The 19542-nt window shown below is 37.9% G+C and overlaps 1 protein-coding gene across 1 annotated transcript in view; it reads right to left on the bottom strand.

The window, feature by feature from the left end:
- si:dkeyp-117b11.1 (B-cell linker protein) overlaps positions 1–19542 on the bottom strand; it is an 83676-nt gene that overhangs the window by 24174 nt on the left and 39960 nt on the right. Inside the window, exons 11-17 of the mRNA XM_053624827.1 lie at positions 18807–18879; positions 18629–18659; positions 17734–17767; positions 11426–11534; positions 11154–11185; positions 11001–11026; positions 3640–3723 (exon numbers count right to left, since the gene is read on the bottom strand). Of these exons, the coding sequence (XP_053480802.1) occupies positions 3640–3723; positions 11001–11026; positions 11154–11185; positions 11426–11534; positions 17734–17767; positions 18629–18659; positions 18807–18879 (389 nt within the window). The remainder of the gene's footprint in view (positions 1–3639; positions 3724–11000; positions 11027–11153; positions 11186–11425; positions 11535–17733; positions 17768–18628; positions 18660–18806; positions 18880–19542) is intronic.

Raw genomic sequence — 19542 nt, 5'->3', positions numbered from 1 at the left:
AATATTCTTCAATATTTTTACCTGATTCCGGACAATATTTTTCTTGAGGAATTCCTATATTGATGCCTCTATGCTGGTGGGGGTGAACCTGAACGCACAGGAGTCATCACCAGGCTGATCTAAGAGGCACAGAAAGCCTAAGGAGACCTGGCTGTTCTGTAGTTGGAGCTCACCAATGCCTACAGCTCAATCCCACACAAGCTGGTTGAAGCTGCATTGTTTCAGCATCAGGTTTCAGATAAAATCAGGGACCTCATTCTGGATTACTATAGCTGTTTCCACACTTTTCCACTGTTAACACTCCAAGACCAGGCTAAAATAAAGCCTGAGAGAAGAAGCATGTCAGCTGATCTAGAAGGAGGTGTGAGCAGGGGTGGAGGAACTTAGTTAAGGATTTTAGTGACATTGAAGCAGGGGCATGTGGACCAGATGGGAGCAAGCAATGGACTGTAAGATCTTGTAGACAGAGTTCTGGAAGGCCAAGCCATACTGAATGAAGTTTCTGATCCAGTCAGTTTATGATGTCCTCCACAGCCCATTCAACCTCTTCAGCTGTAGTATGACAGAAACTTCAGCTTGCTCACTATGTCAGAAAAGAGGAACCCTGGAGTATATACTGAGATGTTGCCAAAAGGCCCTGGTACACAGTAAAATCCCTAGTGTTGAATATTAATTCAGAGCACCCAGAACACCCAGAGTGTTCATTTATGTCCAGTGGACTATATGGTGTGAATTCAACACTCTGGGTGTTAAATCAACACTAGGGATTTTGCTGTGTAGGGGGGGGCACCATCACTGGCACCATGATCAGCTACTAATGATAATAGCAGGTGCCATCTGCACAAAGATCACTCATAGCAAGCAGCAACATGCAGTGGTGGCAGACAGACCATCACTTTTGTCAGGGCAGGAGATAGGCTGCAGGGCAGAAGAGAAGCTGCAGCTACTTAGCTCCTTGCTATATTATAGGACTGGAAATTGAAAGTCAACCTAGGTAGACAGCTCAAATACCAAGAAGCCATCACAGTAACTGCACTTAGGGCATATACTGTCTTGTTGTCAAAAACCAGAAGGCAAGTGATACTGCTGGAGCTCAGAGTTCTCTGGCAAAATCAAATGGAAGAGTTCTACAAAGGAAAGAGGGCCTGGTAAGTGTGTGCCAGAGCCAAGGATGAAGAGCTTGAACCACTCAGGAGGGCTGTATGATTCTGGTTGCGTTTGACATGTTTGTGATACTGAATGACAAATGGTGTAATCCAAGGAGGACATAAACTACTTGGACACGGCTAAGGGACTAATCTGTTGTCCTGAAACACCCAATGAACCCAGGTTACATCACTGATGGTGTCCAAGATGCATTGTAAAGCGTATGATAAAACATGGGTTGCCAAGACATGGCATTCATTTGTAAGACACAATATAGAGGATGATCAAATTTCTTATGATGATCAAATTATCAGGTATTTTATCAGTTTTTTATTAGGAATTTGCCATTTATTAATACCATATATGTTCCACTTATAATAAAGCAAAGTGGATTTTAGATTTGTTTGTCACCACCCAACCTTTTAACTAATAAAACATTTAAAAATATAACACCCATCAAAAGCAACATAGCCAAATGAGATAAATAATGGACTAATTAAAAATACATTGTAGAAGAGTAAAGTATGGGCTAAAATATGTTAGATGTTATTGTTGAACAGTGAAATTGGACATTTTACATGCCGTAGTCTAGATTTCACTCAAGAAGGTAAATTCATGAATGCTTATTAATAATATTATTAATAATTATTTTCATAGTATATTACATTTAGTTTCATATGCATATATTCTCAAATGGCAAGTTCACAGAGCCATTATTAAAAATTCCTACAGTAAAATTTCTTCATATTGTGTACTTATTCAATACATTATTTATATTATATTTTCATATGCAATTGTCATTTTGTTTTACATAGCAAAAAAGGAATTTCAAGAAAAATAATCTTGTCAAGCATGTTTTGCATTATAAAAGTAATCTCAATGTAAGAAAATATATCTCACTTTGTCTTAATAAGGTATTCCTGATAATATTGAGCAAGATTTAACCAGTAACAAGCTACTGCAATGGTTTGTATAATATACCATCAAAGGAACAAGATGGTTTTCCTTATTTTAAGCTTAAGATCACTTGCATAATTAAATTTTTCAGTGAAGCAGCTGTGTGTCATGGTTATGGTGAAATTCACACTGAACTACCTTACACATCAATCCCAGCATGTCCCATTTATCACTCACACCTGTTCTGTGTTACTTCTAATAAGTGCCCCTATAGATGTTCTAGTTTTTCAGCACCTAATTGTTAAGTTTTTGTTGCTGTTGTGTTCATGGTCCTACAGCTGCTCTCGTAGTCTTTATCTTTTTGCATTGTGTCTATTGTTATGTTTATGGTTCTTGTTTTCACAGATTTGGTTGTTTGTTTTGCACTTTATTCAATACAAATCTGTGCTTGGATCCGTCACTTTCTACGATCCCTGACATTGTTTTAATCCCTGACCCTGTTTTAATAAAAAGCCTAAAAATAACAACGCTTCTGGTCCCTTAATTTAAGACAAAGTCACTTATTTTTATTGTGCTGTTTGAAGAAATTTTCTTACTGTAAGCTTTTTTTTCTAATTATTAATCTTAGGGATAAATTCTTAAAGTCAGTTCAATCAAGAGACCAAAATACTAATTTTAAGTAAGTCTATCTTCAATAACGTAGAGTTTTCATTGCTTGTAATAAGCGCAACTTGGTTAAATTCTGAATTTTTTGATCCATCATTCAGCCTCATCATTCAGATTTTTGCAGTGTAGAAATGGCATATGAAATTAGCAGTTTTCCCCTCTTTTACACAGTGTTCACTGAACTGTATGTCATTTTAGCGCACTTCATAGCACTATCTACAGGTGCTACATTGTAAGTACTAGATCATTTAAGGTGAAATGAGAAATCCGAATAAGAAGTTGGCAAATAAGAAGCCAACTTCAGCCTCATCATTCAGATTGCATTACAAAGGACAAACAGTACTGATGAATGTATAGTGCTACTGGAAATGTGAGAACCAGCTGCTCCCTCTCTCCCGATCATACTGAAAGTGCAAAAGGATGGCATTCATAAAGAGATTGGGGTGGTCTCTGGTATGCAACTGAGTTTCTCCTCTGTGTTTTGAGAATAGAAACCAGTACAGATGAGACAGGATTTTTGCCGCTATCTTAAGCTGTGGATCTTGCCATTCATCCAGGAATGCCACCTCAGCTCAGACCCCACAATCTGCTGTCCTTATTCACCAAGGTTCTGCTTCATCACTGAGCTCAACCACCTCCAAAGCCTGTCTCTATCCTTGAGTCATCTCCTGGACTCAATACCACTGACCCCCCCCCCCCCCCACCCCACCCAAACACCCCGCTCTTCTCTCCCATAGTCTCTCTATCTCCTTCTCCTCATGCACACACACCAGCCCACCTCCTTTTTTTCCATTTAATTAAAATAAACACACCCCGTCTGGGGGTTTGAATTGTCAAAAGTGTCTATGTGTTTGTGTTCTTCCCCACTCTGGCATGAGATTTCATTGCAGTGCAAAGTGAATGTTATGTATCTGTGTAAAGGCTGGTTACCTTATTAACTTTCATTAAGGTGTCCTCTGCAGTTTTGCGTCCACATATCCCAGCAAACCACTCTCTGCCCTGCAGTCCCATTTCCTGGGAAATACACATTATTGTATATTCACATCCTTCAGTAAAGCTCTCAAAAATGAATGAATAAAATACACATTGCACACTCTGCACAAAAAAAAGGGTAGAGAAATGGGAAGTGTAGCTGATGACATTTTTCCTTGGCACTAAGGTTTGGGAAATTGGTTAGGGCCAGTGTTATGTGATCTTGCCTGTCTACCAAATCCAGGTGTAACTCAGTGCCTTGCACACTTGGCTTGGAGCTATAAAGGCAGTGATTGCATGTGTGTGATTTTCCTGCAGAATTGAGCTACATTAACTGTCAGCATGGATTTTTTTTATTCAGTTTTATTCATTTGGATGGTAATTATAATTGGACAGTTATTTAAAATGCTAGTTGTTTGCTTTGCTTTCCTCTACTGCATTCACTCCATCTACTCAGTGACAGATCATAAGACCCAAAAGGCCCTTCACCAGTGTAGAAAGGGCTAGACATTAAACAACAATGTCTTCATGTTCGACTAACTTGTGCATTTATTATCTTAGTTATTAGTGGCATTTCTGATGAGCATTTATTATGAGATGCTTCTGTAAAAGTGTCTGTATGTTCCTATAACCTATATACTATATACTTATGTAAACATATTTAATCTTATATACGCAGTATCATCCAAGTGATGAGACGCCTATGTTACATATTGTTATTTTGAATCAATAAACCGAAGCCTCATGGTAGGCGATTCAAATACACTTCAAATAACTAGTAACGACTCCTGATTGAGTCATAGGCGAATTTTATATTGCAAGTAAGAATCTATTTTTGGGGGAATCTGAAGTACAGTTGGAAGATTGCTCTATTAGACCCTGGATGCTACACCTACACTTACACTTAGACTTTAATTAGATATTAACTCCAGATAATCTTTAGGTTACATCATCTGCAGGAGTTTAAAAACTTTGGTGTTATTATTGACCCTAATCTCATTTGAAGTTCATTTAGATAATATTACTTGGGTAGTCTTTTTCACCTCAGAAATATGCTAAGATAAGAATTATTATCTTATTAATATTATTGTAACACCTTGCTGTTTGGATCACACATAATCAAGTTTCAGTTAGTCCAGAATGCAGCAGCCAGAGTCCTTACTAAAACCTGGAAGTTTGATCATATAACCCCTGTTCCATGTATACATATTATGTACATCATTATAGTACAATTATTGTGCAATGTTATTTAATGTCAAATAGCATGTTTTGAACAGCATTGGCCCTATAATTTATGTAATCACATTTTATTGGCTACTTTGTGGTGAGAAAGAAGATTGCCCAATCAGAATCACACATTTTTCCAGTTTTTGTTTGAAAGTCAGCTTGCTACAGTCTGAGCTCTGGGATTTCAAGGTTCAAGGTGACTGGCAATGAAGTACCACAGGGTTACTGCAGGTGTTTTTATTTATTTATTTATTTATTTATTTATTTATTACTGTTTTTATAAGATGAATTGTCATTTTCCCCTATTACTAGCATCTTATTCTCAGGGAACAGTCATGAAAGCATTTTTGGGCAATGTTATTAATATATCAAAATTGATTGACATTCATGCCTTAAATGGTTAATATAACAAATTTGTGTTCATACCAATGGCTAATCTTACTAAAATGCACCATCTACTGTCAGGCATAGGAAATGCAATTATTTAATTCAGACTGATAAAGCAAGGATAAAACATGTACATGATAAAACACAATATCAAAAGCAGAGGAAGGGAAATCCTCCCAGTACACACCCAGGTTGCACACATGTAAAATCCCTTTGCCACAACAGCATTGTTTTGTCGCACATCGTATACAGCTGTTACACTCCCAGTTTAATAAGCTTTTCAACTCACTTCTGCAGAGGCACAGAAAATGCTGATTCTTGCTGGCTCTATTTTTTCACTCACACAGTAAACTACAGGGAAATCCACAGAAATCACATAATCACACTTTCTATACATTATGAACTTTAGATTGGCTGTGTAGGCCAATGCTACTGTTATTTTTAGCTAGCTAATTCATTTTATTCTTTGGATAAACATGGGAATACTGGAGTAGGGGTAGCTCATGAGAAGTGATGGTATGCAGGGAAAACTTATGGGTTTGAAATGTGCAAAACACAGACATGCCAGTACTACAGACCATTCAGTACTGACTGACTTAAAGCACTGATTTTATCCCAAAATTGGTTGTCTCTGCCAAGATTTTAAGACTTGGTCATTGGTGTGTGTTTCAACAAAAATGCATAACACAAATTCAAGTTCTACTTCCTTTTGTTCTGGACCACCACAGTGGTTTCCTTCAGAATTAGTGGAGTATTCCTGATTGCTCATTTTCTTGCTGAGAAAGTTGTCACCTCATGACTTTGACCTCACATGGGCAGCTTACAAAAGGTCCCCTATATCCTTGTGCTCTTTCCCATTTTCTGTCTTGTCGAGGAATTGAGAAAGTGGATTGTATAGTGCTCTAATCCTTTGTTTCTTGCTAATTTTGTTATTGTTACATCTGTAAAAGTATTGTGTGTTGATGCACTGCTTGTGTGATGGTACTAGTACTTGAAGGTTTCGTATTGCATATATCCTCCATGAATGATTCCACTCCATGATTGTCCATGCAGTAAAGATCAAACCCCCCTCCCCCCCCCGCCCACCACCACCACCACCCCAAAAGGGTGAACTGTAGCAATCAACAGCTGTGAGGTTATACTAATCAGATAACATCTTTGCTATAAATATTATCTAGCATTAATCTTTCCACAGAACATTATTATTGCTTTATAGAACACATTGTTTGTGTCAGTGTATGCATGGGCACTGCAAACACAGTGTATTAACATAATAATATAATATGATTTGGCAATTTTCCAGATCAAATCAAGATCTATCAAGATCTATCAAATTGCATGGGAGTCTCCTATGAGCAGCCCTCTTCAGGTTTTCAATAAGATTTAGATCTGAGCTCTGACTGGGCCATTCTGAAATGTTGATATTTTCTTCTGAACCCATTCCTTCATTTCGATTTTTGCTTTGGGTCATTATTGTGCTTAATGGTGATTTTTTTATTCAAAGAGGCACGAGGGCATCGCTTTGTGGTGGTACTGGTGGGTTATGAAAAGTGATAACCCAAAGTTGTGCCTCTTCACTGCACACAGTGTTGTGGATGCACTCTTCAAAATCATCTCCTGGGTTGAGATCCCGTAAGAGAGCCTGACCGAACAAGGCACCACGGTTACAGAGGTGGCCATTAAAAATACCTGAGAAGAGAAAGTGACCCTGCAGTATGCCTCGGTGCACTGCGGTATATCAGCGCTGCGGTGCACTGATCCTGCATGGAAAAAGATGCATTTTCTATGCCCACATCTGTATGTCATGCACCCTTCGCGAAAATTATGAACTCTTAAATCAATTTTAAATCAATTCATACCATGTTTTAACCTCAGACAGATGGCCTGGTTGAGAGGTTTAACCAAGCCCTTAAAAATATTATTCGGAAGGTCAAAATTGGGATAAGTGGCTCAAACCCCTATTATTTGCAGTTTGAGAGGTCCCACAAGCTTCCACGGGGTTCTCCTTGTTTGAATTACAAGATAGGCACAAGCAGTGCAGCACCTTAGCAATTATTATTTGCAGCTCCAGTACTGAAACTGTATTGCGCCACAGACCATTTTGATATTGGCTGAATGATTAGCACCTGTCAACCATATCACAAAGGCAGATATAAGTAGTAGTGTTGGAAACCTGATGAAAGCATTAAGAAATGACAGTAAAAAGAAAGTTGGAAAACTTAGTCTCACATGGGCACATATTTAACATGTGCAAAATGAAAGCAGTGTGGCTAGTGCTACAGCATTTTCAGGAAGCCCTAAAGGCACAAATTTACTTCACTTTCACAATGTGTGTGTGTGCATACACTATGTTTTGTACATGTGGAGGATTAAAAGGTGCACTAGATGGTACATCTGAGCCAAAAGATTTCGGTCCATCAGGAGGGTATTCCACAAAGTGAGTTAACTCAATAAGCCAGCCATTAAATTAAAATGACTCAATTGTACATGGACCAGTAATGTAGTGGGTAGTGTTACCACCACACAGTTCCAAGATTCTGTGTTCAAACTTGAGCTCAGATGAGTGTGTATGGTTGATTTTATTCCACAGCTTTGAAAATACATATTATGCTGGCTGCAACTGAATTCATTCAAACTGAAGAGATATACACATTTGAATCAAGTAAATTCAGTTAACTTTTTCTTTCAATGCAGTAAAAGCATAGACAAGATAAAATCTAAACATCTCTAAAATTATATGAACATTATATGAACATAAATTTATATGAACTAAATAAAAATTTCTTAAATAAGTCCAGTTACAAAAAATCCTAAGTAATGTGACTTTGTTATAATCCACTATTTGTAATTGGAGTATAGCATGTTAATTCTGACTATAGAATCTATTTAAATTGTCTTTTATATTATTTATATATTTGATTTAATAATATGTCCTTACACATGTATTCTATTGTATATTTTCTGCCCTGCTGCTTCTAGACCATTGTTAATAATGGTTTTATACTCATTGTATAATTTAATTATATGTAAGTGGCGGCTGTGGCTCAGGTGGTTGAGCGGGTAATCCACTAATCGTAGGGTTGCCGGTTCGATTCCTGGCCCACATGACTCCACATACCAAAGTGTCCTTGGGCAAGACACTGAAGCCCAAGTTGCTCCTGATGGCAAGTTAGCGCCTTGCATGGCAGTTCTGCTACCATTGGTGTGTGAGTGTCTGGGTGAATGAGACACAGTGTAAAGTGCTTTGGATAAAGGCGCTATATAAGTGTGCCATTTACCATTTATGTAAGTTCATAGTTCATCTGTAGTGTAAAGCAGCTCTCTCATTTGCTGCCATATAGCTATATATTAGCTCAAATGCTAGGGCTGCTTGGACATTGTGTGCACACGCATGAACCTCGATTGGCCAATTCCAGCCTGAATGAGTGGAAATAAGTTGAACTACATTGATGGAAAGCGCTGAGCCTGGATTGACATGTTATGTTAAATCAAGCAAGGCTATTTCAAATAAGCCCCACTTTTATTAGGTCGCTTTGTGGAATACTCCCTCACCCCCCACCCACGGTTTCCAAATCACACTATAATTTTTAGCAATTTCATGCACACCATTGATCAACACACTGACAGTCTCTGTTTCTCCCACCCAAAGGAAAACAGTGAGGAATTAATTCTCCCCATTCATGTTTTGTTGGTGCTCTCTTATGGGACAGTGACTGGGCGATAGCCCAAACCCAGAACCAATGGGTGCCAATACCAGTGTCCAATGGACAAGTGGAATGAGTGACTCAAGAATTCGGTAGATTTCTTCAGATATTCTGTGCCTTGATTTTTATTCTGTGCCTTGGACTGGTCATGATTTCACCCATGATCCAAATACACCCAAATTCCTGAGAAACGCTGACCCTACAAACTCACCTGCAGTAGACAACTGTTTTAAGTGGCGTGAACAAGTGTGGGAAGCACTATGTCTCAATTCAGCAAAGTGCTTTCTGGTTTGCATTATAGAGAAACACAACAGTATGAGCCAAGGGATATACAGGTGCATCACAAAAAAAAGTGAAATATTTCAAGCCTTTTTTGTTTTAATCTTGATGATTACAGCTTACAGCTCTTAGAAATCAAAAATACAGTATCTCAAAATATTAGAATAAAGAATTTATAATACAGAAATGTCACGTTGTCGCATTCCTAGTGTCAAGCCACTCCTGAACCAGAGACAACATCAGAAGCGTCTTACCTGGGCTAAGGAGAAAAAAGAACTGGACCGTTGCTCAGTGGTCCAAAGTCCTCTTTGCAGATTAAAGTAAATTTTGCATTTCATTTGGAAATCAAGGTCCCAGAGTCTGGAGGAAGTGTGGAGAGGCACAGAATCCAAGCTGCTTGAAGTGTGAAGTGTCAACAGTCAGTGATGATTTGGGGTGCCATATCATCTGCCGGTGTTGGTCCACTGTATTTTCTCAAATCGAGAGTCAATGCGGCCGTCTACCAGGAGATTTTAGAGCCCTTCATGCTTCTATCTGCTGACAAGCTTTATGCAGATGCTGATTTTCTTTTCCAGCAGAACTTGTCACCTGCCCACAGTGCCAAAACTATTAGTAATTGGTTTGCTGACCATGGTATTACTGTGCTTGATTGGCAAGCCAACTCGCCTAACCTGAACCCCATAGAGAATCTATGAGACACACCAGAACCAACAATACAGACAAGCTGAAGGCAGCTATCAAAGCAACCTGGGCTTCCATAACACCTCAGCTGTGCAACAGGCTGATTGCCTCCATGCCATGCTGCATTGATGTAATAATTTGTGCAAAAGGAGACCCGACCAAGTATTGAGTGCATAAATTAACACACTTTTCAGAAGGTCGACATTTGTGTGTTATAAATTATTCTATTATTCTATTTTGAGATACTGGATTTTCGATTTCCATGAGTTGTAAGCCATAATCATCGAGATTAAAAAAAAAGGCTTGAAATATTTAAATTTATGTGCAATGAATATTCAATATATGAAGGTTCCACTTTTTGAATTAAATTATGGAGAGAGAAAAAAAAAACTTTTCCACAATATTCTAATTTTTTGAGATGCATCTGTAGTATAGCTCTCAACCACAGTCATTCATATATCAAAACTGATACAGGTGACAATAGACACTCCAGGTCCACTATCTGAAGATGTCCCACCATCATTATCCCCTGCATACGCCATCAAATAAATCTTGAACTCTCATCACAAGGACAGAAAACTTCAGTACCTGATCAAGTGGGAAGGGTATGGTCTAGAAGAGAAGTCCTAGGTACCTGCAAAAGACATTCTTGACCCCAAACTTTGCAGAGATTTTCATGCCTGCCACACAGAATGACCCACTTGCACATAATCACCTCCATGCCTTCAAAACACATGCAAACATTACTTACTCAAGCCTTGTTTTCCATGCGCGCTGTATCTGGTTTATGAGCTTTTTGGATTCTGGTTTTTGCCATGCCTAGTCTGTCTACTGATCATCTGAATTTTTTGCCTGATTTTTTTTTTTTTACTTTGGCAAGATGTAACAGGGACTTTTTATAGGCTACCCACATGGGGTCATGGTTCATAGGTGATATTAGCTTAACATGTAGTGCTTAACAGGTCCTAAACACTGAAGAGTATACCTTTGACATTAGTGAAAATGAGTTGATGTTCCTGCCAGTGTATAGAGGATTTTTACCTGTTCTCCAGGGTGTGTCACTGGTGCTGTGAGAGATTGAGAGTAGGAGTGAATGGTGAGTAAGACAGGCTAAAAAGCAAATAATGTGTTGGAAAAGCAGAGATGAAGAAAGAGGGAAATATATGAGTTACAGAAGACAAAATGTAATCTTACCAGTACTGTCTGCTGCAGGAGAAATGGATGAGCTAATAAAAGATAGAATGTTTTGAGTCCATGTGTATGCATATATGTGTGAATATCAGAGATGGGTTGTTAAATTTAACAAATTACACATTCAGCTGTGTATTCATTTCCATAATTCTGGATATTTAAATAATAACTGGAGAATAACTGCTCTGTTGGAAGTGAATTCTCTGTTATAAGTAAAGTCTCATGGATATTTAACTTTTCTGTTGAACCAGTGTGTTTGTGTGTGTGTATTTTACCTGGGCTTGGCATCTTTTATGACCTCAATAGCAAGAGGAGGTCTGATGTTTTGGATTGGTGATGGTACATGGTCAGGAATAGTGTGGATCTTCACATCTGGCAGTGATTCTATTTTTAAGACATGGAGAGAAAGCCACCTTTTTTACTGTTGCATATTCTGAGGCATAGACGCATAGGTAAGCTCAGGCAAATGTAAGAAATTGCAGACTGCCTCTCAGCAGATTCCACCCCAAACTGTGTTAGATAATCTTGTTCCCCAAAAAGGCAGAATTATCAAAGGCATAATTTATCACAGTGTCAACAATATGTGTATAATACCACCTAAAGTGACATTCACACAGTTATAGCATGGGAGTGGCGGTGGGACATCAAGAACCATCCCTGAACAAAGAGCTACCTGACCGTAATTAGCATTCAGAAAGACATCTGTCTCGAAAAACCCTATCACCTCACCATTTGGGGTCACACCTGTAACAATATACAATATATTGTGAGAACAGAAAGTGATCACATCAAATGCTATCCTTAATTTACATTTAGAATGAAACTTTATTTACATTACATACAGAAAACCTGGTTTGAAACACAGCATAAAATATCTGTGCTGATATTGTTCGGGGTTCCCTTTGACTTTGACAAACCCGAAGTGCTTCATGTACTTTTTCACTGCCATGCTGGAATAAAGTTATTCTTCACTGAGATCTTTGACTTCCTCTTCAATTTTTCTTACATAAGCTATAATGATGGTAAGGTAGGTTGGCCTTGCTTGGTGTTCACCTTACATACCAAGTCTTGTTCACCATGCATGCTATATTTGGTTTATAATCTTGTTCTGGTTTTCTGCTTTTTAGATTCTGGTTTTTGCCATGTCTAGTCTGTCTGCTGATCACCTGACCTTTTTGCCTGACTTTGATTTTGCTCATCTCATGATTTTGAACTGTTTGCCTGTGCTTTTAATAAAGAATACATCTGTCTCTGCAACCTGACAGAAATGAGTAAAAAGATCTAAAAATGGGCTTACTAATCTTATAATCTTTATCACAATTAAGGTAGATGGTATTGCTTGGTCCCTTGTCTTTAATAAACCTAACCTTGTCACTCACTGGTAAAATTAGGTGCATGTAGGTGTATGTATGTGGGTGGGTGGGAGTGTATAAGCTGTCTTAGATGTATGTGTTGAGTGGACACAGTGGTGCTTGAAAGTTTGTGAACCCTTTCGAATCTTCTATATCTCAACATAAATATGACCTACACAAGTCCTAAAAGTTGATTGAAATAACCCAATTAAAAATTAAATAAAAATATTACAATATTTGATGAAATATATGATGAAAATGATCCAATATTATATATCTGTGAGTTGCAAAAGTATGTGAACCTCTAAAAGTAGTACTTAATTTGAAGGTGAAATTAAAGTCAGATGTTTTCAATCAATGGGATGATAATCAGGTGTGAGTGAGCACCCTGTTTTATTTAAAGAACAGAGATCTATCAATGTCTGAATTTCACAACATGTTTGTGGAAGTGTATCATGGCATGAACAAAAGAGAATTCTGAGGACCTCAGAAAAAGAGTTGTTGCTCATCAGGCTAGAAAAGGTTACAAAACCATCTCTAAAGAGTTTGGACTCCACCAATCCACAGTCAGACAGACTGTGTACAAATGGAGGAAATTCAAGACCATTGTTACCATCCACAGGAACGGTCGGCCAACAAAGATCACACCAAGAGCAAAACGTGCAATAGTCCACAAGGTCACAAAGGAACCCAGGGTAACTTCGAAGCAACTAAAGACCTCTCACATTGGCTAGTGTTAATGTTCACGAGTCCACCATCAGGAGAACACTGAACTACAATGGTGTACAATGCCTCTTCAAAAAGAACATTGCTGCCCATCCGCAGTTTGCATGTGGACAAGCCAGAAGGTTATTGCAAAAATGTTTTGTGGATTTGAACTTTGTTTAAATGAGAAGTGTTTGGAATAAGGAAAATACTGCCTTCTTGGTAGAACCTTAGCCCATCTGTGAAACATGGTGTTGGTAGTATCATGGTTTGGGCCTTCTTTGCTGCATCTGGGGCAGAACGACGTTCCATCATTAATGGAACAAAGAATTCTGAATTATACCAGTGAATTCTAAAGGAAAATGTCAGGGCAGCTGTCTGTGAACTGAATCTCAAGAGAAAGTGGGTCATACAGCAAGACAACGACCCTAAGCACACAAGTCATTCTACCAAAGAATGGTTAAAATTAATAAAAAATTATGTTGGAATGATTAATAATAATTAATATTGGAAAGATTAAGAAAAAAATAATGTTAATCTTGGAATGACAAAGTCAAAAATGGCCAAGCTGACCTTAATCCAGTAAAAATGTTGTGGAAGGATCAGCAGCAAGCAGTTCATGTGAGGAAACCCACCAACATCCCAGAGCTGAAGCTGTTCTGTACTGAGGAATTGGCTAAAATTGCTCCAAGCTGATGTGCAGAACTGATCAACAGTTACCAGAAATGTTTAGTTGCAGTTATTGCTGCACAAGGGGGTCACACTAGATACTGAAATCAAAGGTTCACTTTTGCCACTCACAGACAGGTAATATTGGATTATTTTTCTCAATAAATAAATGACAAAGTATAATATTTTTGTCTTTATCTACGTTTAGGACTTGATGTAGGTCATATTTATGCAGAAATATAGAAAAATATAAAGGGTTCACAAACTTTCAAGCACCCCTGTCTAAATAAATTGCACCCCCTGAAGAGAGTATTCTGTTTACCTGCTCCAAGCCACTGCCATTTAGAATTCCAGCAGGGTTCAGAGCTTGTACTTTGGCCAGACCCAACATTAAAAGTTTGTTTTATTTTATAGATGGACCAGTGGTAACAAAAGCCAAAAAGTAGTTTGTTTCTCAGAGAATACCAAACACTCAGGAACATGGCACACAACTGTATATAACATGTGAGAAGCAGGGCCACCATGCAAGTTACCCTTACCCTCATCACAATAACATATCCTAACACAAGTGATTCCAAAGAAAACGTCCTAAACCAAAGAAACCACATGCCACAAAGTGAAACAATTACTGTTTGGTGGTTATTACATTTTCCCATCCTGACTGGGAGTTTATTTGTGATGAATGAATGGAGCAACAAATGTTATACTTAAAAGTGTCTGCAGAAGCCTGCCCTCCAGTTTGACATGGTCTCCATGACATTCCTACTCCCTGCATCTCCCAGAAAATGCATATTTGTACTGTTATCATCTGGAGCTAAATCTAATTTTGTGTCTCAAGTGTCTGTAGTCTGTGTAGGATCAAACCAGGCAGCAAAGATAATAACAAGACATTCCATTTAAACAGCCCTCGACCACCTAAACCATAATTCAAACACGCTGTCGGGACGGGTGCCATCAATTGCAGGTGGACGGACAAACCCATCATTAATAAACATTAGCTGCCTTTGTCAGAGTGGCCACCTGGCCAAATGTTGCAGTAAAAGCATAACTCACCCCCTAGAATGCCACAAGTGGGTTGAGAAACAAGCCAAAACCAGATGGCTTACCGAACAGATAAAAGCCAAGGTCCTTCACCCATAAAGTGATAACTGCAGGAAGAAAGGGGGAGGAGACCAACCTTCCCTTGTTGAATCAGCACATTCCACAATCAAGGCCTTCCACAGAAACAATGACTGTGAAAATTAATACATGTGTAAAACAACTGCAATCAGCTATTTTCTGCCATGGTTCCTTCTGGAATTATTGTGCTTTTAACCACTAAGTTACCATTAGTTGTTTCATTTACTTAGCATGTATAAGTATAGTAGTACTAGTATGATTATTGTTTTACTATTAATAGTGTACTTAACATATGTTGTGTGTGGTATGTATATGTTCATGGAATAATCTTCTGACAGATAAAAGTAAGGACATTCAGATAGGATGTCATAATATGCACATTAGTATTTTGGACAAAGTTTAATCCATACACCATGAAAAGGAGTAATGGACTGAGTAACATCATGGACAGAGCATTTGGCTTACACCCAGCCCTAAGACAATCTCAGGTTGCTTGGAACCCTTAGAGGGCAGGATTAGCTAGAAAGAGTTAAAATCCAACTCTCTACTTTATTCTGTGTACTCTCGGTTCACTCTGCTTTCTCGGCTCACTAAAATTAATTCATTTCACCTCATCAGCAGTAACAGAAGACTTCAATCAACATCTGCTCAGAGACCCAGCCTAGGGCTCCCCAGCTTTTCAAAACTCCCGCTGCCAGCTCTCCAATCATCCCTCATACTAGACCCTGTTCCATTCAGTATTCCGGTTGGTTTTCCGAGACACCACTCAAACTCCAACCAGACGAACGAATTACCATCACGGGAATCCCCTCAAGACCACGATGGAATGAGGAAATCCTCCTCAACAGGCAAGCAATACCCCAGACTCTAGCTAAGACTGATGCATATAAAAAGTTTAAAACCATTCTTAAGAAGTGGAATCAGATTGATAACGTTGGTGGTTGTTCAGGTCATGGTCTGTGAAATAACATCCTTTGTTATAAACTCGGAACTTCATTCACTCTGTTAAACCATTTTTGCCTCTGCTTGCTTGCGTGTGTGTGTTTATGTGTTAGATTAGTTTCTGTGTTGTAGAATAGTTCAATAAACTCTCGTCTGTTTTTAAATACACGTGCCTTATTTGATTACAAGGGCCACTGCCTTGAATTGACGATCCTGCTACATGCTCTTATCAAATAATGTTCCACTCTATTTAGGATATTATTGCATGGAGGTAATATCTAATGCATAATTAATGAATATGCTAATATATTGCTTTACGAATAGTTGATCAGAAATACTAAATTAGCCAAATTTCCCCCTTTTGAGCTGATCTGCTAGTCTATCCATCATATTTGGTGGAGAATACAGCAGCTCAATTTCAACTGCTTATTTTCCTTACATATAGCCTAATGGTTGAGAATACAACAATTTAACACAAACAGCTAATTTTCCCTAAATCTGGTTGGTCCACTTGCCCCAAGTGGATAACACTCATGGATAAAATAAAGACAGTCTTGTTAGTCTCGCCCTTAGGCTGTTTCTCATTGCAACAACATGACAGAACAAGGCTATATTGAGTTGTTTCACATGTTTGTGTTTATTTTAGCCCTACTGTCAAGTAGGGCTAAAATAAACACAAACATTTTTGTTACAAATCAGATGTCTGAGCCTCATTTCTTTTTTTTATATTTAGGTTTTTATTTAATTTATGCATATAAAATTATATCCCCCCCACAACACCACCACCCCTAATGCTGATTCGAGTCCTGCTCAGAGCAGGTGGACCAGCTACAAGAGCAGGTTTCAAAAATAAAGTTGTAGCATTAGAGATTGAGGTCATACTATTTTGAGAATAAAGTCATAGCATTATGAGAATAAATTCATAATATATTGAGAATTAAGTAATAGCGTTATGAAAACAAAGTATCATTTTGAGAATAACACATAATAATGGTAGAAAAACTGCATGACTATCACAACGATAAAAAGCCAAGCCAGCAGCTGAATCAATGCAAGAAATGCATGTCGAGGATTTAGTTAGCACTTGAGTTAGCACAGGCGTTAGTGATGTCAGGCACGTAGGACTTGTGAGTGTCCAAATTTGTCCCAAAGTGTTGAGATCAAGGCTCTGTTCAGGCCACCCAACCCGTTTCTTCTAAAATGTAGAAGCATTTGTGCCCATAGAGCCACAAGAGCGTCTTGTGGCTGAATGAGCACAAATGCTTCTACATTTTAGATTGAGGAAACACTTTCCCCAAATAGAATGAATAGATAAGCACATGTTGTGTGAGCTAGTGGCATTACATCACTATTGTAGCCCATTGTAATACTTTGCATTGTAGAATTCACACTGGGCACATTACGTAAACACTGTGATTTTGTTGCATTAGTGATTGTGTTGCAACCATCCATTTATTCCACACTTCACTCATTACTGGTATTATACTGGTTTTATCAAGAAAACTATTGCGCAAACGTATAGCTGTGTTAATGAAACTTGGGATGTTGGGCCAGTTCAATGAAAACACAGTTTAATAAAATGTGATACATTTTATTGTTATAAATAAAATATATAAGATATTGGGGTAGTGCATAAATGAATAACCCTTTTCAATGAATCTACAGATTGCACAATCTTTGTAGACATAAATTTATATTTTGATACCTTGCTTTAACAGTGAATATTAAAAGCTCTATTTAAAAATGTCACATAAAATCTGCAAGCAAAAAAAGGCTTAAGAGAGAGACTGACTGACCTGCTTTCAGTGAGTCTTTGGTGATAAGAGAGTTCTAAGGAAAACCACAAGAATTTTTTTTTTAAATATGCAGATGTGTGCAAGTGCATATGCATGTGCCTGTCTGTCTATGGACAAACATTGGGTATGTAATCAAATACAAATACATTACTTGGATTGAACAGATGTGTCCTAACATGCCCTAATAATACAAATATGAACAATAGGGGGAGTATTTCAGCAAAGGAAAAAGTATACATCTTTTTCATGGGAACAGTGGTGTGCATAATGCTGACACAGCCATTATACGTGGAACCTGGCAATGCTGCTTGGGAAAAAAAATGACTAAGTTCATTCAAAAGACCCAGTTCACTAACATGAAACTAATAGGAGTGGCACTATTTCTTTTTTTTGTCAGTGGCTTGCTTCAGTCGCCCAACCTAAACACTGAGCTAACAAAATTTTACCATATTTCTACCATATTTCTGTACAAACAAAATAAATATATTTTTATATTTTGAGCTGTTGCTCCATATATTGTAGCTCACACAGACTGCACGATGTGCACAGGGTAGCATGGGGACTCCAAAAATAAGCATTTAAATTAATTTATTATGAATATCAGCTATGTTCATTATGAGAGGTTTTGGTGTTATTAATCGACCATTCTTCATTGTTATTAAAAGAATAAATCACAATGAAATGCTACTTTAAAGAGCCCTGTTTTTTTTTCTTTTCTTTCGGTGTTTTCCAGTATTTTCAGGGCATAGGGATAGGGTTCACAAAAACAAAACAAAACAAAAATCCCACAACCCTTCAAGTACCGACCATGCCCACTTCTGGTTTAAGTCAGAATATGAAAACAGATACAATATATTTTCAGCACGATACATATTTGTATGTAGACTATACTTACGGATTTGGCTCTAGGGACAGGTGGTTTCATACTGGAAGGACAACAGAAAAAGCAATAAATATAATGGTTCAATATAGAACCATTAAATATAAGAAAAAGTATTATTAAATTACATTCAGCCCTCACAGGAGTAGCAGTACCAGTGCACCTAACAACACAGAAATGTACACACACTTACACAGGTAGAGGAAGATCTCTCGCTATTGTTTTGGGTGGAAGCATGCGAACACCACGGGGTACAGGGGGACATGCTAAACAACAATCAATTAAGTAATCAAGTAAACAAAAGCTGTACTTGCTTGATTCCATAAATTAACTGTCACTATCAGATCAGGTAACAATCAACTCTAGAATTACTGGAACACTGAAACAAATTGGTCACAAATAACTATTAAAAACATTACACAAAATTATTAAAAGTTTTCATTTAAAGAATTTGAGAAATTACTAATCTTTCCTCTAACAAAAATAATTTTAAAAAAATACAGATTTCCTAATAATGTTAATTTGATAAAAAATATATGTAAATGCAACACATATATAGACTGCGCATTTATTTATTTATTATTACCTACTTTTAATCTCTCCTTTTGCACACACACAACATCTGTACTGATCATTTATGAAAGTAGAACAATTTTGAACATCAGTAACCACTGTACTCATCTATTTTGCGACATTTTATCCACCAACTGAACGTGGCCATCGGAGATACTCCGCAGCATGGAGGGGAACAATGGCCACATGAGAGCTCCCCAGAGACGACAAAATAAGAAACACCAATGTGTTGGTGTGAAAATGGGTTGGAGTTTGGAACAGGCTGAAGAACAGAGCACACAGTCCTCCCCTGCCTGACATTCTGCTCGCCAATGTCCAGTCTCTTAAGAACAGAGCCAGGATTCCAACAAAACATC

The sequence above is a fragment of the Ictalurus furcatus genome, chromosome 5 (genome assembly GCF_023375685.1).
Source record: "Ictalurus furcatus strain D&B chromosome 5, Billie_1.0, whole genome shotgun sequence".
NCBI lineage: Eukaryota > Metazoa > Chordata > Actinopteri > Siluriformes > Ictaluridae > Ictalurus > Ictalurus furcatus.
The sequence above is the reverse complement of the archived record's forward strand: the minus strand, read 5'-3'. Positions and strand labels throughout refer to the sequence as shown.